At 36.4% G+C, this 22,925-nt stretch overlaps 1 protein-coding gene across 7 annotated transcripts in view; it reads left to right on the forward strand.

The window, feature by feature from the left end:
- SMARCA1 (SNF2 related chromatin remodeling ATPase 1) overlaps positions 1–22,925 on the forward strand; it is a 69,136-nt gene that overhangs the window by 22,280 nt on the left and 23,931 nt on the right. For 5 of the 7 annotated variants that reach the window (XM_027092317.1, XM_027092314.1, XM_027092319.1 and 2 more), the window contains exons 12-19: positions 911–1,032; positions 3,810–3,845; positions 4,765–4,917; positions 7,190–7,322; positions 7,902–8,050; positions 10,252–10,371; positions 17,658–17,768; positions 18,030–18,143. In XM_027092317.1, coding sequence (XP_026948118.1) covers positions 911–1,032; positions 3,810–3,845; positions 4,765–4,917; positions 7,190–7,322; positions 7,902–8,050; positions 10,252–10,371; positions 17,658–17,768; positions 18,030–18,143 — 938 coding nt within the window. The remainder of the gene's footprint in view (positions 1–910; positions 1,033–3,809; positions 3,846–4,764; positions 4,918–7,189; positions 7,323–7,901; positions 8,051–10,251; positions 10,372–17,657; positions 17,769–18,029; positions 18,144–22,925) is intronic. The other 2 variants (XM_027092315.1, XM_027092320.1) reach the window with 1 other exon arrangement.

A 22,925-nucleotide genomic window follows, 5' to 3' on the forward strand; every position in this document is an offset into this window, starting at 1 on the left:
ACAGTACAGTGAGGAGGAATAGTTGCAGGTCACTGTGATGGTGCTGTGATATGCTGAGAGATTGGGAGTTGGGGAAGTCTTCACAAAGATGATGTTTGAGGTGAGCACGGGAGAATGTGTAGGAGTAAACCATGAGAAAAAGGAAGGGAAGGGTGTTCCACATCTTCAGTGAAGCAGAGGTGTGAAAGAAGGGAATGTAGAGCTTGTGGTATTTGGGTAGAGTGGCAGTGGATGAGTCTGGGAAGATGGATGGGGCCATTACAAAAGGCCTTTTACACTATGATTTAAGGAGTTTGGACTATTTTGAAGGTGGTGGGGGTGGTCATAGAACATTTGGCTGTGGACAGTGATGTGATCAGACTTGTATGTTAGGAAGAGAAGCTTGGAAGCAGCATGGGGGTGTATCTACTGAGGATGAGAGACTAGAAACATCCTCAGGATGGAGTAAAGGCAGATTTTATTTTATTTATTTATTATTTTTAAAATTTATTTTTTTATCATTTAAATTTTATTTTATTTATTTTTTATACAGAAGGTTCTTATTAGTTATCTGTTTTATACATATTAGTGTATATATGTCAATCTCAATCTCCCAATTCAACCCACCACTTCCTCCCTCTTGGTGTCCGGACATTTGTTCTCTACATCTGTGTCTCTATTTCTAGTAAGGGAAGATTTTAAATCATCTCAATATGTGTGGAGGATTTTGAAGACCTTAAAAATGTGTAACTCAACAAATGCATACTTATGTATAGTATCCCTTGAAGGTGTCTGTGTGTGTGTGTGTGGTTAGTGGAGTGTTCATGTGCTATATATTTATATTGCATATGATGTTTACTTTTATTTTTGTAACTTTCAAGTTAGTTTTACACAAGATGAACCACTTGCTTTTTTTGGTGAAATGTTTTAGGTTCAAGGGTTCTCATTTTTAGCCAGATGACTCGCTTGCTGGACATTTTGGAGGATTATTGTATGTGGCGTGGTTACGAGTATTGTCGACTGGATGGACAAACCCCACATGAAGAAAGAGAGGTGAGGAAGAGAAAATAAAACAAGACTTGAAAAATCAGAGTTCAATTAAGCCACGTTTTTCATCATTAGGTAGTTTTGAACTTTGGCCTTTTCTTTAGCTAGGTGCATTGAATTTCTCACTACCATCTCTCTCTCTTTGAGATCTTTAGCTGGACTTCCATTACACTGGCTCTTTAAAAATCTTTCTTCCCAAGGTTTTCAAAGACATCCTAAGTTACCTATTACATCCTTACCTCCTCTAATCACTGCTGTCTCTGGCCTTTTGACTACTTGTTTCTCAGTTTACTCTTTGACCCCTGATTCTGTGTCATTTTCTTTTCTTGATTTGCCTCCTACATTAGAGCCTCGCCATTCATGGAGCTTAACAGTTGAGATTGTTTCAATTTATGAGCAACCATAGACTCATGAGACAGTAATTTGTAAAGGGAATGATCTCAGTCTTACAGAAATTTTGTACAACTGAAATGGGACAACATAGGTGTAGGAGCTTATCATGCACTTGGATTTTGGAGTACTAAAAGGTTGGTGTGCAGGAATGAGTCACTTAGCTAATGAGGAAGCCTGCCTAGCACCCACTAGTTTTCTGTAATTTGGAAATTCTTGAAGATTTTTAGATGACTTCTCATGAATGTCAGGGGTCTAATGTATTTTAAGCCCTTTAAAGCACTTTTTTTTTTTTGAGGGAGAGGGCTTTGCTAATTTATCTTCTCTTTTCTGTGATCCTTCAGGGCTCTGTCTTTGGCCTCTGTTTTAAGTCTATACTCATGCTCTGGGCAGAGATCGTGATTTCATGGTATAGTGGAAAATGCATTGAACTTGGTTTCAGAAGACCTGAACTTAACACCAACTCCACCACTATGCGTGCAAGCTATTTAATCCTCTGAGCCTCAGTATCTTTGACTCTTTATTATAAGGGTAATATTAATGCTTAGGCTTCTGTTTTCCTGACAGTGTTGTGAGGATCACTGCATATAATATGTATGAACAGAGTTTTTGTACTATGTAGTGCAGTATAGCCCACAGGTCATGAAAGTGCACACAGGCCTTTTCACCTCTCAGCTCTAGGACCCCTCCTCAGGCCACAAAGACTCTCAGCCTGTGTCCCTCTCCTTCCATAGCTGCAGTGGGCACTCTGTCCCTTGTGTGCCTCCTTAGTGAAACCTGGCATAGTGTACGATAGTGTCCACAGCAGGAGCACAGGCCCTTTTCACATTAAGGGTTTCCCTGCTACACACTGTGGGAAAACAGTTGTGGTAATATTTATAAATGAGGACGTTTCAAAGCTTATGCTGTTCCCTGCTCTTTAGTCTTTTACCCTCTCTGAAATGGTAACTTGAATCTTTATTGGGCTTTCGCTGATTTATTCCTGGGAATGGATTTCTCCAAATCCACATTAAGCATAGTACCATTCAAGATGGCCCTTCTTCCCGGAATGAAGATGATACTAAGGCAGAAGAGTAGGTGCTTTCTGATCTCAAATAGCCAATTTGCATTTCTGTCTAATCTCTCTGCTCATGAATAATGTGGACTTTACCTAATTATGCTCCAATTATCTGGTTTCTTAAAATGTTAAATAATGTTCTCCTTTCAGAGACTTTGAATCACATGCTTTGACTTTAGATATAGCAAAGTGAGGGACTTCTCTGGCGGTCCAGTGGTTGAGACTCTGCCTTCCAGTGCCGGGGGTGCGGGTTCGATTCCTGGTCTAGGGAGCTAAGATCCCACATGCCTTGCAGCCAAAAATCCAAAACATAAAATAGAAGCAATATTGTAACAAATTCAATGAAGACTTTAAAAACGGTCCACATCAAAAAAAAAATCTTTAAAACAAAAAAGATATAGCAAAGTGAGAGCTGTTTGTTTTGTTTTGGAAATGTCCTACCTTCCCATTATGTTGTTGTTCAGACAAGCATTTCATCTATTTTCCTAGTAAGAAGGGGAAGACTACCTTTAATTCCTTACTCGATTTGTTTGCGAGCTGTTAATAAGCAATTCTTTCTCAATAGCAGCTGGATTTGCCCTTTCTCCATTGCTACAGCTAAATTCAGCTAGCTCCTCACTTTTATGGGGAAAGGAACTAACATTTGTCAATCAACGACTATGAGCTAGGCAACTTAGAGTTCCAGCTGAATTCTCCCAGCAGCCCAGTAAAGTATTGGCATAATTTTCTCCACTTGAAACTGTGTCTCAGAGAGGTTAAATGCTTGCTGAGAACCACATGTGTAATAAATGGTAGAGTTATGATTCACGCCCAGGTTTTTGCTATTTCCTCTACACCAAATTGCCTCTCACTACACCATGCTGCTTTCTGTACTGCCCCCTCTACATGCTGTATGGACTGCGGCAGAGTCACCTTCTCTGTCTGCAACTTTTGACCATGCCATTCCATTCCTTAAAAATAGAACTTCCTGTATTTTGCGATTATGAAAGTAATATATGATTGCCAAGGAAATCTTGAGAAGAAAAGTATTTCTGGCCAATATTTTTATGCATATATAATATATAAATAATTAATATTATACTCTATATACTACATATGAAGTTCAGTATCCTGATACTTTTTACTCAACATTATATTGTACTTTCCTATATCAGTAAAAAATATCATTGTAAAAATAATTTTAGTGTGATATTTCATCCTGTGGACATACAATAAATAATTTATCCCCCTATTGTTGATCATTCAGGTTGTTTCCAATTTTTCACTATTATAAATAATGCTTAAGTAAAAGTCCTTATACATAAATCTTTGTGCCCATCTCTGATTATTTCCTTAGGATAAATTCCTAGAAGTGGAATTACTGGGTCAAAGGGTATGAACACTTTTAAGACTCTTGATGCATATTGCCAAATTGCTTTCCAGAAAGGTTGTACCAATTTACACTCCCAGCAGCAATGTATGAGAGTGCCCGTCTCACCGCCCCCTCGTCAACATTGAGTATATCATTTTTTTAATCTTTAAAAAATGGTATTATGTTGTTTTAATTTGCATTTATTTGATTACTAGTGAGATTGAACATTATTCTTGTGTTTATTAGCCATTCGTACTTGTTCTTTTGTGTACTGTCCTTTTTTTTCTCATTTTTCTATTGCGGTCTTAGTGTTTCTTTCTAATTAATTTGTATGAGATCTTTATATAGCAAGGATATTAACATCCTATTAATTTTTAAGACTCTTCACTGAATATCCCTGGATTACCTTCCTGATTTTCCTCATTACTTCCCTGTTTGCTCCTTTTCACCATATGGAAATAAATCTACTTACCTTCCCCTCTATCTGTTGCTCTCATTCCCATTTCTAAACTTTTATCTCTCTTGGTTGGTCTTCTATACCTTCTTTATTAATTCTTCATAAATTAATGGGAATGAAGTTGAGATATCTGACATTTTACCCCCTAGATATATTTTAGCTCCCACTCAATTAAAACATTTTCACTATTATTATTTTAAAATAATTTAAATGATTGATTAATTGCTTAGTTAAATTTGTCTTTGTGATTGTTCTTTTTATTGAGGTAAGCTTCTAAAGGTTAGGAACGTTATGTAATACACTTTTTACTGTACACATAGTACAGTTTATAGATAGATGCTTAAATATTTTTGAAGATGGAAGAATATTACAAAGTGGGGTTTTGAGCATGCATGTTAAAATGTTTATTTCTTTCTTAAGGACTCTGGTAATATAATTTGATTTTTCTCTCTTTTTCTTCCATCTCCTGTCAATTAAATAAAGGAAGCAATAGAGGCCTTTAATGTTCCTAATAGTAGCAAATTCATCTTTATGCTGAGTACCAGGGCTGGAGGTCTTGGAATTAACTTGGCAAGTGCTGATGTGGTTATACTATATGACTCAGACTGGAATCCACAGGTTGATCTACAAGCTATGGTTAGTAATCTTTAACGGTATCAGAAATTTACCTTAGCTCGGAAAACTATTGTTATTTATACAGCACAAAGGTAATTTATGATAAAATGGTAACAACAATCTTTGGGGGATTTTGTAGATGTTAAAATAGATTTTTCTGGAAAACAAAGTTGCTGTGCTAATTGCAAAAAACAAACAAAACAAAAACAAATACACCCCAAGCCCAACTATAGCATTTGTGTGTTGATTTTGGCTTTTATCATGAAACAGAAATGTCATTTTTTCCCACTCCTAAATATTGAAGAGGGCACATACATATGTTTTAATGAAAAGGGTTTAAAAATTAGTCTTTCAGTATTAATTTCCTTAACAACTAAATATATTAAAATCCTTAGCACTGAAATTGGGAGAGATAGGGTTTTAATTTCTGTTATAAAACAATTGGGGCAAGAAGGTAAAAAGGTAACAAAGGAATATATTCCAGGAAAACATTTGCTACCTAAGGACACCATCAGAAACTACTCTATGTTTAAAAAAGATTCAGGGAGCTTTTCTTACCTTTCATCATGGTATCATTTATTGAACTAGAGCTACAACTTGAGTCACTGTGACTCAAGTTTTGAGATTATATATAATTTCAGAGGTAAAAAGATAAAACATAGCTATGCATTCAAAATCCCAGGAATTTATGGGACAACTGACTGTCTTTGGAAATGATTAAAGTCATATGCCAATGAGGCAGAGCTTAGAAGTCGTCCCTTTTCTTTTATAATAGAGAATTGAAAATATTGACCATCGGGACATTTTAAAATCCACATGCTTTGGCATAATTGTTACTGCTTTAGGTACCAAACTGCATGTTTGATGTGACTAAGTTGGAGTAAGCCCCAGTAAGTTACAGTGTTACTGAACTGGAAAACTTACTGGTGACACTTTATTTCCTTAAAAGTGTTAGAGGATAGCTGATCTTTCACGATTTACCGATTTGAGTTTGAAATGTAAATATGTGTAGGGGTGTTGCATTCTCTCTCAGTGTGCTGTGTTGAAACTGTTACTGGCTCTAGTGTTTTTATATTTAGTACAAGGGCTGTTTTGAACCCTGTTTCTTTGATTTTTTTTTCTCGACCAGCCTCCTCCCTTCACCTGTTTGCCCTGGCAGCTTCTTGTGTTTTAAAAACACTCCCCCTGCAATGAACATTGTGGTACATGACTCTTTGAATTATGGTTTTCTCAGGGTATATGCCCAGTAGTGGGATTGCTGGGTCGTATGGTAGTTCTCTTTTTAGTTTTTTAAGGAACCTCCATACTGTTCTCCATAGTGACTGCTAAAAAAAAAAAAAAAAAAGGTCATGAAGAACCTAGGGGCAAGATGGGAATAAAGACACAGACCTACTAGAGAATGGACTTGAGGATACGGGGAAGGGGAAGGGGAAGCTGGGACGAAGTGAGAGAGTGGCATGGACATATATACACTACCAAACGTAAAATAGATAGCTAAGTGGGAAGCAGCCGCATAGCACAGGGAGATCAGCTCGGTGCTTTGTGACCATCTAGAGGGGTGGGATAGGGAGGGTGGGAGGGAGAGAGACACAAGAGGGAAGAGATATGGGGACGTATGTATAACTGATTCACTTTGTTATAAAGCAGAAACTAACACACCATTGTAAAGCAATTATACTCCAATAAAGATGTTTAAAACAAAAACAAAAACACTCCCCCTAGCTGTTTATATGTTATCAGAACTTGCCACCTGTCACACCTTTACCAACTGTAAACCATAGGACCAGTTCAAGACCATACAGTAAGGGTATTAATAGCCCATTAATTTTTATGACCCTTTATTACAGATCCCTGAATTGCCTCAGTAAACAGAAAGAACTGCTTGCTGATGAGAGAAAGCTGACTTTTGCCACCAAAGCAGCCCTTATTAACTAATTTGCCCCTCACTTAAAAAACTCCTTGCTAGTGTGGAAGATGTTTGTATTTAATGGCTTAAAGTTACTTAGTAACTTAATCCAGAAGCTTTCAGCTCTCTTTAGTCCTCATCTTAAAGGGGTTTTGTCTGTTGTCCTTCTGGAAATTTCCATTAATGGTACGGCAGAATATTTGCAGATTTCTGTGTTCCCAGGGGTCTCTAGATATTCCTAATATTCTTTACCCTCGTTTCAAAAATGGCAGGTCTAGAGAGATCAGGAACTAATTTTTATTTTCAGAATTTTATAGCATAAGCTTGCTATACCATACATTTTATCCAGAATGCCCAATGCCTTATATTAGGATTTTTTTCTACTAGGATCGGGCACATCGTATCGGTCAGAAGAAGCCAGTACGTGTATTTCGTCTCATCACCGACAACACCGTTGAAGAAAGGATTGTTGAAAGAGCTGAGATAAAACTGAGACTTGACTCAATTGTCATACAACAAGGTATTTATACGTGTAAACTGAATTAGGTGTTCTTTTTGAAAAACACGTGCAATTTTCTTCAGAGGAGATTACTTTTAATGAAAGTTGACCAAAATCTGCAAACTTAGTAAAAGAAAAAAGTCAAATTAAAAAAAATGCTAATTTAAATCTGCCTATTTTGAAACCTGGCATTCAGTATATGGAGTAGGTACTTGAACATCACTAGCTTATAGACATGTCAGTGGCATGTCTTTTGAAGTACTTGGTATTATTTAGCAGATAAAATGTTTGGTTTAAAAATTTTAGAACATGTATTAGAGGGTGCCTTTTCATACAGAACAATTTGATCTGAGAAATGAAGTTTGAACATGAAAAAATGTTTCTGTCCTATGTTTTAACTGAATTTTATAGAAGGAAATTCATATTGAAATAGAAGGTATGGTAGAAGAAAAACTTGCAGGGTTGTTCTTTTAAAAAATTACTTTAAAGCTCACTAAAGTTTTACTTATGTTTAAATGTAGTAGTTTCTGATTAGAACTAATATGCTATGCTTTCTCTGGAATATCATTGCATATATACAACTTTTATTTTTATTATCAGGAAGACTTATTGACCAACAGTCTAACAAGATGGCAAAAGAGGAAATGTTACAAATGATACGTCATGGAGCCACCCATGTTTTTGCTTCTAAAGAAAGTGAGCTGACAGATGAAGACATTACAACTCTTCTGGAAAGAGGGGAAAAGAAGGTTAGTTAAAATGGCATTTTGTTTTCATGATGGATTGCTTTAACATCAGTTTATTTCAGCATGATTATTGTAGTGTGTTGTTTCAAATGCATGTTTCAAATGACTCATGTTCTAAGAATTTGTAGATTTATATCCAGGGATAATTTAGGGTTTTTTTTTTTAGTTTAATTTTTGGTGAGAAGAGTAGGAACTGGAGTTTAAAATTGAGTGACCTTATATCTCATGCTTATAATATTGGTATTTACTCTACTTAAAAGCCCCCAAAATGTTGTGTTTAATCACTTGTATCAGGACTGCATTTTTGTGACTTTTTTGCATGGGATTAGAAATTATCTACTGATACATTGTGTTAACTGAAACTTTTGTGAACATTTTGTAAAATATTAAAGCATTATTTGTTAAAGTATAATAAGCTGTTTCAGAATATTGCAATTTTGTGTTGAATTTACCTTTTTTCACAAATTATTATGGATAATTTCAAACATAAGCAAAAGTAGACAGAATAGTGTAATGAACCCCCATGTACTTATCACCTGTTTCCAACAACCATCAACCAGTCCTGCCCCATTCACAGCCCCAGTTCATCTTCCTGCCCCATTCACAGCCCCAGTTCATCAACCAGTCCTGCCCCATTCACAGCCCCAGTTCAATCTCAGCCATATCATTTCAGCTGTAAATATTTCACTATGTATTTCTAAAATATAAGAACTCTTTAAAAACATAACCATGATGGCATTGTCCCACCTGAAAAACCCCAATAATTCTTTAACAGCAAAAATCCAGTTATAATTCAAATTTCCAATTATCTCAGAAGTAGCTAAGCTTTTTTAAAACTTTTTTAAAAATCAGAATGCATATAAGGTCTATACATTGTCATTGGTTGATATGTCATATGTATCCTTTTTAATCTGTAGGTTCTCCCTCCATTTATGTATTATTTCCCTTGTAATTTATTTGGTGAAGAAACTGGATTGTTTGCCTTTTGAGTTGCTCACAGTCTAGATTTTGCTGATTCCATCCCCACGGAGTATTTTACCATGTTCACTTATGTACTGTATTTCCTGTAAATTGGTCAAATTTACTTTTCGGACTATTTTTTGTTTCTGAGGCTATATCTCCATACATTTATATTATAGCCCCAGCACTTATTTATTTTATAACTGACCTCCCACCCCCCACCTCTGGCAACCAGCCAATCTGTTCTCTGGGTCTATGAGTTAGGTTTTCTTTTTTTTAGATTCCACATATCAGTGAGATCATATGGTATTTTTCTTTCTCTGTCTTGACTTATTTCATTTAGCATAATAGCCTCAAGGTCCATCCACATTGTCTCAAATGGCAGGATTTCCTTCTCTTTAATGGCTGAGTAATGTTCCATTGTATACATTTACACCACATTTTCTTTATCCATTTATCCATCGATGGACGCTTAGGTTGTTTCCATGTCTTGGCTATTGTAAATAGTGCTGTAACGAACATGGGGGTGCAGGTAGGTATCTTTTCAAGTTAGTGTCTTCATTTCCTTCAAATAAATTCCCAGGAGTGGAATTTGGAATTGCTGGATCATATGGTAACTTTATTTTTAATTTTTTGAGGAACCTCCATACTGTTTTCTACATTTCCTTAACCAATTTACATTCCCACCAACAGTGTAGGAGGGTTCCCTTTTCTCCACATCCTCTCCAGCATTTATTATTTGTAGACTTTTTGATGATGGCCATTCTAACAAGTGTGAGGTGATATCTCATTGTAGCTTTGATTTGCATTTCCCTGACGATTAGTGATATTTAGTACCTTTTCACGTATCTGAAGCCATATGTTGGAATTTGAACAATCTTGTGTTCCTGTGTTTTATGTTAGCGTGCAAATGTGTTGTTTAATCCAAGTTTGCCTTTGTTTTAGCATTAGCCATGTGCCCCATTAAAATTATGCAGCAGAAATTATAATATGGCTACATTTTCAATGACAAAAGATTTTACAGAAAGCCTAAGTGAGAACACTTAAGAGCCATTTAAGTATTTAAAATACTTGGGGCAAATTAAATTTATATTCAAGTTTGATGTTAACATTGCATTATTACCTTGTAAATTAACAGACTGCATATTTCATATCAAAACCTGACTTTTAAAAAGATAGAAAATCCACAGATTTTTATAAGTAATTCAGTGATAATTTTCTAATTTCAATGCCTTCAACTTTAGACTGCAGAGATGAATGAACGCTTGCAGAAAATGGGAGAGTCTTCTCTGAGAAATTTTAGAATGGACACTGAACAAAGTTTGTACAAGTTTGAAGGAGAAGATTATAGAGAAAAACAGAAGGTAACTTTTTACCCTCAACCATTAGATTCTCAAATTAGCATTTCTTCCCGTAACAATTATATATTTAACAAAACACTGGCACTTAACCTATCACAATACTGTGCTACAGAGTGAAAGTGATGTATGTCAAAATGATCTTATCTAAGGGCTGGTTTATTATTATTATTATTACCACCACCATCAACATCATTTTTGCTGTTGCTGCTACTACCACTACCACCACTTTTGTTTTTGAGAAGCAGTATAGGATGTGGTTGAGTTCCTGGATTCTAAAACTGAAATCACAACTCGATCACTAATTGACTTAAATTTTTTTTTATTGAAGTATAGTTGATTTACAATGTTGTGTTACTTTTAGGTATACAGCAAAGCGATTCAGTTATACATACATATGTATTATTTTCAGATTCTTTTCCCTTATAGGTTATTACAAAATATTGAGTATAGTTCCCTGTGCTGTACAGTAGGTCTTTGTTGGTTTTCTATTTTATATGTAGTAGTGTGTATATGTTAATCCCAAACTCCTAATTTATCCTTCCCCTCCTTTCCCCTTTGGTAACCATAATTAAGTGACTTTGGATAATCAGTTTTTTCACCTATCAAATGGAGATTGGAGTAATTACATTATAGAGTAATTAGAACAAAATATGTAGCACTTAGTATTAATTATATTAGTAATAATATTATTGTTAACATATAGTTACTTAAATGCCAGAAGGACTTTGTTACAGGTGGTCTCATTTATAAAAGAATGCCTTGTAATATACTTCATGGACAACAAAGGTCTCTTGAAGAAATGGGAATTTTATTTATTTTGTCTGTTTAAACTGAAATTATGGCTGTAATTTTAAAAACTTTTAATTTTCAAATGACTTCAGACTTTATTGCAAAAACTAGTAAAGAGTTCACATATATCCTTCACTCAGCTTCCCCTAATGTTAACAATTTACTTAATCATATTACAGTGATCAAGTCCAGGAAATTAACATGTTTTCCCCCTAATGTCCTCTCCCTGTTCCAGGGTTTATAATCCAGGATCCCACATTGCAGTTTTTAAAAACAGAGTTTTATTTTTAAGAGCAGTTTTAGGTTCACAGCAAAATCAAGTGGAAAATACAAAGACTTCCCATATTCCATCTGCCTCCCTCCAACAGCTTCCTCCACTGTCAACATCCCACACCAGTCGAACCTACACTGACATCATTATCATTCAAAGTCCATCGTTTACATTAGGATTCACTTTTGGTGTTGTACAGTCTGTGGGTTTGGATAAATGTATAAATGACTGGTATCCACCATTATGATATCCAGAATAGTTTCACTGCCCTAAAAACCCTCTGTGTGCTGCCTGTTAATCCCACCCTCCCGTCAACCCCTAGCAACAACTGATCTTTGCACTTTCTCCATAGTCTTGCCCTTTCCAGAATATTATATAGTTGGAATCATACAGTATGTAGCCTTTTCCAATTGGCTTCTTTCACTTAGTAATATGCATTTAAAGTTCCTTCATGTCTTTTCATGGCTTGATAGCTCATTTCTTTGTAGTGTTGAGTTATATTCCATTTTCTGGAGGTACTACAGCTTATTTATGCATTTATCTACTGAAGGACATCTTGGTTGCTTCCAAGTTTTGATAATTATAAATAAAGCTGCCATAAACATTTATGTGCAGGTTTTTGTGTGGACATAGATTTTCAACTCCTTTGGGTAAATCCCAAGGAGCACGATTGTTGGATTGTATGGTAAGAGTATGTTTAATTTTGTAAGAAACTGCCAACCTGTGTTCCAAAGTGGCCATACTATTTTACATTCCCGTGGGCAGTGAATGAGAGTTCCTGTTTGCGCCACATTCTCACCAGCATTTGGTGTTGACAGTGTTCTGGATTTTTGCCATTTTAGTAGGTGTGTAGTAGTATGTCTTTGTTTTAGTTTGCATTTCACTCATGACATATGATGGGGAGCATCTTTTCATTTGCTTATTTGCCATCTGTATATTTCATCGGGGAAGTGTCTCCTCAGATCTTTCGCCCATTTAAAAATCAGAATGGTTGTTTTCTTATTGTTGAGTTTTAAGAGTTCTTTGTATATTTTGGATAATAGTCTCTTATCAGATATGTCTTTTGCAAACAATTTCTCCCAGTCTGTGGCTTGTCTTCTCATTCTCTTGACCCACATTGCATTTTGTTGCTGTGTCTCCTTGGTCTCTTCTAATCTGTGATAGTTCTCAGTCTTTCTTTGTTTTTCATGACTCTTGAAGAGTATTGTTCAGTTGTCTTGTAGTTTGAATCTCACTTTGGGGTTGTTCGACATTTTTTTCATGATTTGATTGACATTATGCATTTTTAGCAAGAATGTGTTGGAAGGGATGTTACGTCTTTCTCAGTACATCATACCAGGGAACATATGACATCACTATGTCATGTTACTGGGGACAGTAACCTTAGTCACGTTGTTGAGGTGATGTCTGCTGGCTTTTTCCACTGTAGAGTTCCCATTTTTCCCTTTGTAATTGATAAGTATCTTGGTGGGGGGAGATACGCCTCAAATTTTTGCCCACTGGTTTTAGCATCTCTTGGTGGAGTTTGCCTGCAATAGTTATTGCGGTGTTTACTTAACAGTAATTTTGTATTTCCTTCATTCCATCTACATTTATTAATTGGGATTTTTCTGTAAGGAAGAGCTGTCCCTTCTCCCCATTTATTTATGTACTCTTTTATTTATATCAACATGGACTCAAGGAGAGTTATTTTTTGAGTTATAATACAATTCTATCATTTTTATTTTGTTACTCAAATTGTTCTATAAAGCTGTTAAATTTTTTAACTGACAGAATGAATTTTTTAAAATAAAAAAGCTTATTCTTAGGTATTGATTTTACTGAAAAATCAGAGGTGAGCCATTTTAATTTGCATTGCAACTAGTATGTTGATAATGCTTTGTTGCTGTCATTATTTCTGGTTAGTTTTTAGTATCTTGACCAAAATCTATGTGGTTATTCTATCTATAACCTTAATTCAGACTACTTATGGCTTACTCTGAGGAGATGGAGGTGACAGCCTGCATACACAGAGTGCAAACTGCCTTCCTAATATGCCTTTTAGATCTCATTATGTGATATGAATTTTATTAATTTTACAATTATTCCCTTGGGCTTATTGTTATTATAAGTGTTTTATAAAGTAACAGTGAAAAGTCTAAATATCAGTGGTGCTTCCTACCTACTTTCTTAGAGGAAAATTAGACTTAGTAAAATATTTGTCCATTTCTAATATAACAAGTTTTCCTGTGTTTCTAATTCTAGCAAAATAATGATGTACAGATATAAAGAAATTTTGATGATAACAATTATGATGACTTTTATAATTGACTGACTAAATCAGATTTTTTTCTGAATATTCTGAGTTGAAATTATATTTTTATTATGTCTTTCCATATTTTCTAGATAGGTTCATAAAATAAGTTCATACTGTCCTTTGAAGAGAATTGAAAACCTGCAAGAATGTTGTTCATACATATGGAAATTGCACAGTGAGGTAGATTTTTATATAAGATTTATCGAACCAGTTGCATTAGTTTATAACCATACCTGGTGAATTAAGTCATAATGACTGAAATTGATTCTGAATAAATTAACCTGAATAAGTTTGTATTAATGTAGTCTTATCTAAAACAAACTAATTTAGCATGATTTATTCTGTTTTTGAAAATCCAGGAATTGGCCTTTAATACTTATTTCACATTTGAATATCTAAACCTTCAAACAAGTATAAGTTAAATGGCCAAATACATTACTTTTAGAAAGTTAAGTTATTATTGATTTTTCATCCCAATCGAGACAAATAAATATTGGTTATTAAAAAATATCTTTTCGGGCTTCCCTGGTGGCGCAGTGGTTGAGAGTCCGCCTGCCGATGCAGGGGACATGGGTTCGTGCCCTGGTCTGGGAAGATCCCGCATGCCGCGGAGCGGCTAGGCCCGTGAGCCATGGCTGCTGAGCTTGTGCGTCCGGAGCCTGTGCTCTGCAATGGGAGAGGCCGCAACAGTGAGAGGCCCGCGTACCGCAAAAAAAAAAAAAAAAAATCTTTTCTATTACTGTCATCTCACATTAACCCATCTGAGGGGAAAAACAAAACAAAACTCATCATCTTACATAACTCACATTATCCATCTCGTGAACTTTTAGAGGTAAAAGAGACATTTAGTCTAACCTTGTTTGTGATTAAGAAATCCCATCGATAACATCTAGGACAGTTATCTAGCCTCTGTTTTTTTTTCTTCCCCCCATCCAACCTCTGGTTGAACTCGGTATTGTTGGGATTCTTATTCAGGATATTTCATTTCACTGTGTTATATTCTCTGGTTCTCAGAATACTTCTATTTTTTAAAAAATATTTATTTATTTGGTTGCACCGGGTCTTAGTTGTGGCACACAGGCTCCTTAGATGAGGCAGGCGGGCACCTTAGTTGTGGCACGTGGGCTCCTTAGTTGAGGCAGGTGGGCTTCTTAGTTGTAGCATGCAAAAAACTCTTAGTTGTGGCATGCAAACTCTTAGTTGCAGCATGCATGTGGGATATAGTTCCCTGACCAGGGATTGAACCTGGGCCCCCTGCATTGGGAGCACAGAGTCTTATCCACTGTGCCACCAGGGAAGTACCTCAAAATACTTCTTATTTGGCTTATAAGCTCCTTGGTGGAAGAGATTGTTTTATTCACTTTTGTATCCTTGACACTTGCAAATAGGTACTTAAGACATATTTGTTAAATTATATTGAGTAGCAATCTACTTTCTTGTGACTTTCCATGTTGGTTTTAATCTTATAGATCAACAAAGAACATTTTTTTCTATCTGATAGACTTTTCCATATGTGGATGCCACCATTTTGTCTTTAGTCTTTACTTCTCTAGACACAGAGTTTATGATTTCTAACCATTCTAGTCATCTTAGTTTATCTTCCACTCTTAAAATGTGATAACAAGGTTAGAACTCAGCCTGTAGATGAGGTCAAATAGAGTGGGACCATTAATTGTATTGGATTGGCCAAAAAGTGCCTTCGGTTTTTAAGTAAAAATAAAAGACACATTTTTCATTTTCACCAAGAACTTCATTGAACAACGTATTCACCCTGTTGTTTCACTACCTTCTGGCATTTTTCAGGCAACTTCATAATTCCATCTTCCCAAAACTTTTTATCTTTTTGAGCAGAGAACTGTTCGAGGTTCCTTCTACAGTCTTCCAGGGAATTGAAATTTTTTTCCATTAAGAGAATTTTGTAAAGACCAAAATAATTGGAAATCTGAAGGTGCAATGTCTGGTGAATACGGCAGATGAATCAGAACTTCCCAGCCAAGCTGTAACAGTTTTTGTCTGGTCCTCAAAGAAACATGCGGTCTTGTGTTACCCTGATGGAAGATTATGCATTTTCTGTTGACTAATCATCGAGTGCTGCTTTCAGTTGGTCTAATTGGGAGCAGTACTTGTTGGAATTAATCATTTGGATTTCCAGAAGGAGCTCATAACGGAGGACTCCCTTCCAATCCCACCATATACACAACATCACCTTCTTTGGATGAAGACTGACCTTTGGTGTGGTTGGTGGTGGTTCATTTCACTTGCCCCACGATCTCTTCCATTCCACATTACTGTACAGTACCCACTTTTCATCACCTGTCACAATTTGTTTTAAAATGGAACATTTTCATTATGTTTAAGTAGAGCGGAAATATGGTCAAGAAGGTTTTTTTCGCTTAACTTATGTGGAACTCAAACATCAAAGCGATTCACATAACCAACCTAGTGCAAATATTTTCAGTGCTTGATTTGGATATTTTGAGTATGTTGGCTACCTCCCGCATGGTATACTGTTGATTGTTCTCAATAACTCGATTTGATCGCTATCAACTCCAACTGGTCTACCTGACTGTGGAGCATCGTCCAGTGAGAAATCTCCAGCATGAAACTTCGCAAACCACTTTTGACACGTTCGATCAGTCACAGCACCTTCTCCATACACTGCACAAATCTTTTTTTTTTTTTTGCGTTTCTACCTTTCTTGAAAAATAACGTATAATATGCTGGAAATGTTGCTTTTTTTCTTCCATCTTCAATGTTAAAATGGCTACACAAAAATTCACCAATTTTGATAAGTCTTTTTTTTAAAATGCATGCTGATATGACAGCTGTCACATACAATCTAACAGAATTATTTCCAATGAAGTTAAAGACAAGTAAGTGCTACTAGAGCCATCTTACAGAAAAAACCAAACAAAACTTTTAGCCAGCCCAATAGATTAATGGCCTCTTTTGTGTAAAAGTAGTAGGCTAGGCACTGTGAAATCAAGAAAAATATCTGAACTAGAAAAGCATACCTACAGACTCAGAACTTTATATTGTCACTTTTGTATATTGACTTTTAAATTGCATTTTCCAGCTGATATTGGGGTAAAGTTTTGTAAGGCTACCAAATCATTGTTCACACCACTTTGGATATTTAATAATAACTTACATTTAACTCTTGGCAGTTTACCTAATGCTTTCACATATATGGTCACATTTAATCCTCCGAGTAGGTATTATTATTATTCCCATTTTACAGATGGAGAAAATAATTTCTTCAGAGTTATACAGTTGGTAAAGTGGCAGAACCTGGTTTCAAATTCAGGTCTTTCTGATTCCACTGGCTTTTCCCACAGCTACCTTACCAAGAGGTCTTATTTTAAAATTTCTCTTGATTTGAAGGGATATGTGGCTGTCATGTTGATATTTATTATTTATGCCTTTCAGCTATTTTCTAATTCATACACTTAACACAGTTACCAGAATCAATATTAGTCTTCCTCCTATATTAGACGCTATTTATTTATTTTGACATAAAATATTAACCAGATTATGCAAATTCTTCTCAATCACTAAGCAAGAGCTAAGTTTCAAACTTCCTTTAAAAAAAAAAAGAAAACCATCCTTGCACTTGCACCTAAACTTGGTATACAGTATGAGGTTTCGGAAGTTGGGATGTATAACTGACTTATAAAGCAAGTTTTTTTTTTAATTGAAGTATAGTTGATTTACAATATTGTGTTAGTTTCAAGTGTACAGCAAAGTGATTTAGTTACTTCTTTTTCAGATTCTTTTGGGGTGCATGTATCTTTTCTAATTAGAGTTTTACAAAGCAAGTTTTGATTCTTCCTAATGGCTTTGGTTTTCTCGCACTTCTACAACCTTGATGTGCTTGATATTTATAAAAAAATTTGGAATTATTAAACTCCTCATTCTTGTTTTCGTGTATAGCTTGGAATGGTGGAATGGATTGAACCTCCCAAACGAGAACGCAAAGCCAACTATGCGGTGGATGCCTACTTCAGAGAGGCTTTACGTGTTAGTGAGCCAAAGATTCCAAAGGTAAAGCAGTATGAGGCCAGGTTTTATGTCCTACAGTAGAATTGTCTCGTAACGTGGTCTCTGATTCAGATTTACTTATATTAGTGCTAAATCTTAGTCCCTAAAATATAACAATACAGAAAAGTACTTGATATGCTCCAGCCATATAAATGGATTCCATTGTATTTATTTTTCTATATATAAAAGAAATAATAAAAGATAAGTGTGTTCACTTCATGTACTGAAAACAAATATATATGTAATGCATTTTCTCCCCCGCAGGCTCCACGACCTCCAAAACAGCCAAATATTCAGGATTTTCAGTTTTTCCCACCACGCTTATTTGAGCTCCTCGAAAAGGAAATTCTTTATTATAGGAAGACCATAGGCTATAAGGTAATTTTTCAGTTTTTTGGATTAGCATAATACAATCTTTTAAGCTAATATAATGTATCAAGCTAGACTAGAAAGTGTTCCATTTTAATGTGAGAGAACTTAAGAGTAAGTCAAAATAGTGGTGTTTTTAAAACCAAAGAGGGGGTTTAACTAGAAGCAAAGCATCAAGCTACCCAATCACCAGTAAGATCATCACTAAATGAGATTAGTGGAGAATTATCCAATATTTCAAAATAGTAATACCATTTTAATAATTCTCGTATTCAGGTGCTCGAAGAATATGTAGAATAAACAATAGGTATGTGTTTAAATAGAAGTGAATGTATAATAGATGATAGGAAATGTTTGATTATTTTCCTCAAAATGACCAAGAAATAGTATTTTTGTGTTTATTGCTCGTAGATTGATAGAAGCCCTGTTGGTGGTTAGTAGATTGTGATCACTTAAGTGTTAAAATAATGATAAACACGATAATGAATTATGGAACTTAAAAATGATCTTTTGGAATTCAAATTTCTTACTTATATAGGTAGATAAGAACCCGTTTGTAGTGAGTGAAATATAATGTCTGTCATACTTACAGCTATCACATTGAGAGATTAAGCATACCAGGTTATTTCTGTATGTTGAAATTGGCTTCCTGTGAGTGGAAAGGGATGACCAAATAATAGTCAATAGTATGAACAAAATTATAAAAGTATTAACACTGTTATAATTTTATGAAGATTTATGTTTTATGAATTGGAAGCTGTGTTTTAAAATTTATTTTGTGAACTTTTATCACAAGTGGAACTGTGACCAGTTATTTTGATTAGTAACTGTAATATGCCTAGAAAAGCTCCATATATATATAAGATATTTAGTTAGTTAATATTTTCGAACTGAGGGAAGAGATATGGGGACATATGTATATGTATAACAAACTCACTTTGTTATAAAGCAGAAACTGACACACTATTGTAAAGCAGTTATACTCTAATAAAGATGTTAAAAAAATATTTTGGAACTGAATGAATCTCTAGAGTGTTTCTACTATTTGTCCAAAGTGGGAGCACTGTCATTTGAAATAGAGCAAAAAAGTTTTGCTTGCTATTTATGTACCAAAGTTTAGGTATATATAAATAGGGACAAGAAACTTAAGGTGAATATAAGTGGAAATATATATAAATAGGAACAAGAAAGTTAGGGTGAATATAAGTATAAAAATATATAAAGTGGTTAGTTATAATCTGGTTAGGGAAATATGATTAAATTTGAATGTATTTAACCAACAGGACTGGATAAAATCCTTCTTAGGAAGTTGTAGAAGAGTACAGGAATCATGGTTGAACATCGGATCAGGCATAAAACCAGTTTCAAAGAAAGTGAAAACAGCGATATGGTAGAAGAAACAGGCAAGTTATAGGTTTAAAATGTAAAATAAAAATAGTAAAATTAATAAAGTAGTGAATAAGATTTCACGAGGTAAACAAATATATACATGATCCCACTAAGAATTATTAAACATTTTAGGTTTAGATCATTATTTTCTGTTAACTTTTATTGACTATTATTAGTGAGACTTAAAGGAGAATTAGATTGAAATGTTAGACCCCAGTAATCAACCAAATATCTGTGTAGAGCATCTTATAATTGAATAAATGTTTTACCACATACTTCATTTGATTTCTTAGAAACCCTGCGAGATAGGTGTTATTATCACCTCTATATAATAGGTGAGGAAACAAGTTCAGTGAGGTTAAATGACTTGTTCAAGGTCAGGTAGCTAACAGAGTTGCCAAGGGTGCTGGTCTCAAACACAGGTTCTGAGCATTCAAATGCTATGCTCTTTCCACTCAGACATTCTGGGCTATTTCTGCATCTGACATAACTCTGCTTCTTTCTGCAGCCCTAAATAAGGACTGTGTTTACAGTGGTTTGACATGTTGTTTGGGAGGTGAGCCAAGTGGTAGTCAAGTAGCAGCAATAAAAAAATCACCTCTGCTAATATAACTGTTTATGCTCCTTCTTTGGAGATACTGAAATTCTGTTCCCTGTGATAATACAGTGCCCACCACATTCTCGCCACAGCTCTGGTTTTAATGTAGATAGTGCCTTTCATTACAGGCGGTTTGTGGTTAAGGGTCAGGGTCTTACATGACAGTTGGGTGGTGGCCAGCTGGAAGGAGATGGAGGAGAGAGGAAACCTTAGAAGAGGGAGGAATGAAGGGACAGCTGCGAAGGGTGATAGGAAGGAGGAAGGTGCAAGAAGAGAGGAAAGGGATGAGTGAGCAGAGGGGAGATGGCACGGCATCCATGCTGTGGCACCTTACTGTTTTCTGTTCCTCACCTCCCGGAGAGAAGTGACTGGAGAGGGAGTGTGAGTGAAAGGAGGACTGTTTTTCATTTAATACATATTTATCGAGTGCTCCCCTATGCCAGGTCCTATGTCAAGGTCTGAGGATAAACTGACGAATAAGACAGTGGGGGTTCCTCAGTGCACAGTACTCACGTTCTAATGGAGGAGACAGACATTAAGCTGAAAGCACAGCGTAGTGACGTTACTTGTTTTCAGTACTTACAAAGGGTGCTACGAGGGATCATAACGTGGGTATCTAGTGTGGAGTGGGAGATCAGGGAGGTGGTCCCTAAGGACCACCATTTAAGTTGAGATCAGAGAGATGCACAGGAATTAGCCAAGTGAAGTGTGGGACAGAAGCGTTCAGGTGGGGGAGCCACAGGTACAAAGGTGTTGTGGTAGGAAGGAGGATTGCCCCTTCAGAAACTGAAAGAAGGCCAGTGTTGCTAGGGAGTGGTGAGAAGGAGAATGACTTGAGATGAAACTGGTGAGTTGGTTGAGTTGGATCAAGTGGAGCATTGAACATTAATTATAGGTCATATTAATTAGGTTGAACTTCAGAGCAAAGAAAGCCTTTGAGATGTTTTTAAGGCAAAGGGGTAGGTGGGTGATGGAATAATAACAGCAGATAGTTATTTAGTCCTTACTTGTGTTGCTTACTCTTCTTAGTTGTTGAGAAATGATTAGCTCAGTATTCTCAGAAGAGCCCTGGAACTACATACCCATTTTACAGGTGGGGAAACTGAGGCATACAGAGGTTGAGTAATTTGCCCTGAGTAATTTGCTCAAGGTCAAGCCACTTATAAGAGGTAGAATATGATCAGACTTACATTTTTAAAAATCACTCTGGCTGGGCTTCCCTGGTGGCGCAATGGTTGAGAGTCCGCCTGCCGATGCAGGGGACGCGGGTTCGTGCCCTGGTCCGGGAAGATCCCACATGCCGCGGAGCGGCTGGGACTGTGAACCATGGCTGCTGAGCCTGCGCGTCCGGAGCCTGTGCTCCACAATGGGAGAGGCCGCAACAGTGAGAGGCCTGCGTACCGCAAAAAAAAAAAAAAAAAATCACTCTGGTTGCAACACAGAGAATGGTGAGTTTCTCCAGGGAAACCAGCCAGGAGGCTGCTGCAGTGTGAAGATGCAAAGATGGTGGTGGCTGGGAGTGTGGTGGTGGCAGTGGGGGTGGAAGAAGAATCGACCCCCTACCACTCCACTCCTAGCCCCAGGCTCTCCTCAGCCCCATCCTGGATTGCCTTTGTACTGTCTTAAGACTTGCCTTGATCCTCTGTATGCCTACTTAGCTGGGGATTTACAAGACAAAGAAGAATACATTCTGGATGTTGGTTCTTTCTGAACCTTGTCTCTTCCATTCTTTACCAGGGGCTACAGACCTGAGCTAAGGTGGGTGCTTTAATTGGGTGGGTCTTGTGTTTGAGTACAGTTGTCCCTTGGTATCTGCGGGACATTGGTTCCAGAAGCCCACAAAGATACCACGATCCGTGAATGCTCAAGTCTCATATAAGATGGCGTAGTATTTGCATGTAACCTATGCAAATTCGCCCATATATTTTACATCATCTCTATATTACTTATAATACCTAATACAATGTGATTGCTATGTAAATAGGTATAAATACAATGTGAATCCTATGTAAATAGTTGCCAGCATGCAGCAGATTTAAGTTTTGCTTTTTGGAACTTTCTGCAATTTTTTCCTCAAATGTTTTTGATCTGAGGTTGCTTGAATCCACAGATGCAGAACCCGCGGATACGGAGGGCTGACTGTATAGACAGATGAGCATGGCATGTTAATCACTTGCAAAAGCTTCCTATAAAGGACGATATGATATTGATAAGTGTTGGGCATATCTTCTCAAGGATTCCTAGCATTGATTTTTTTCCCCCCTACTAAACCGCCAGAAAACTAACCCAAGCCACAATATGAATGGAACAATAGTTTGTTCTCAGATGAACAGGACTGCTGTAGTGGAGTTTCCTGATATTCTCTACGTAGTTAGGTTCTCAAAAAGGGACTCCTTTCCCTCTTTCTGCTTAAATGATTGTTAACTCAGGGGAGGGAGGTTTTGTCTGAAGCTGGGGGCATTGTGGTGCATGGTTCCATTTTGTCCATTTTGAGTCCCCACTGTCACATTCTGTAGTGACTTGGAGTGTGGTTAGTGAAGGGCTCAGTAGGCTTGAAGCAGTTGGTAAACAGCATTTTTCTTCAGGGCCTGCTTATTTGCATTTTTATTTTCTGTTTTGTTTTTTCCCCTCAATACTCAGCACAACAAGGTCACAGCAGTATTCCTGATAATAAGATCTGGAATTAAAGAGTTCTGTTTTATTTGAGGCTGAGAGAAGTAGTTGTTTGTTTTGTCCTAACCACTTGGTAGATAGCTGTGCATTATGTGCCAATTTTCCCTGCTGTCTAAGCTCTGACCTTGTTG

This window comes from Aethalodelphis obliquidens, unplaced genomic scaffold (assembly GCF_003676395.1).
Source record: "Aethalodelphis obliquidens isolate GAN/ISIS:26980383/991018 unplaced genomic scaffold, ASM367639v1 scaffold77, whole genome shotgun sequence".
Lineage (NCBI taxonomy): Eukaryota > Metazoa > Chordata > Mammalia > Artiodactyla > Delphinidae > Aethalodelphis > Aethalodelphis obliquidens.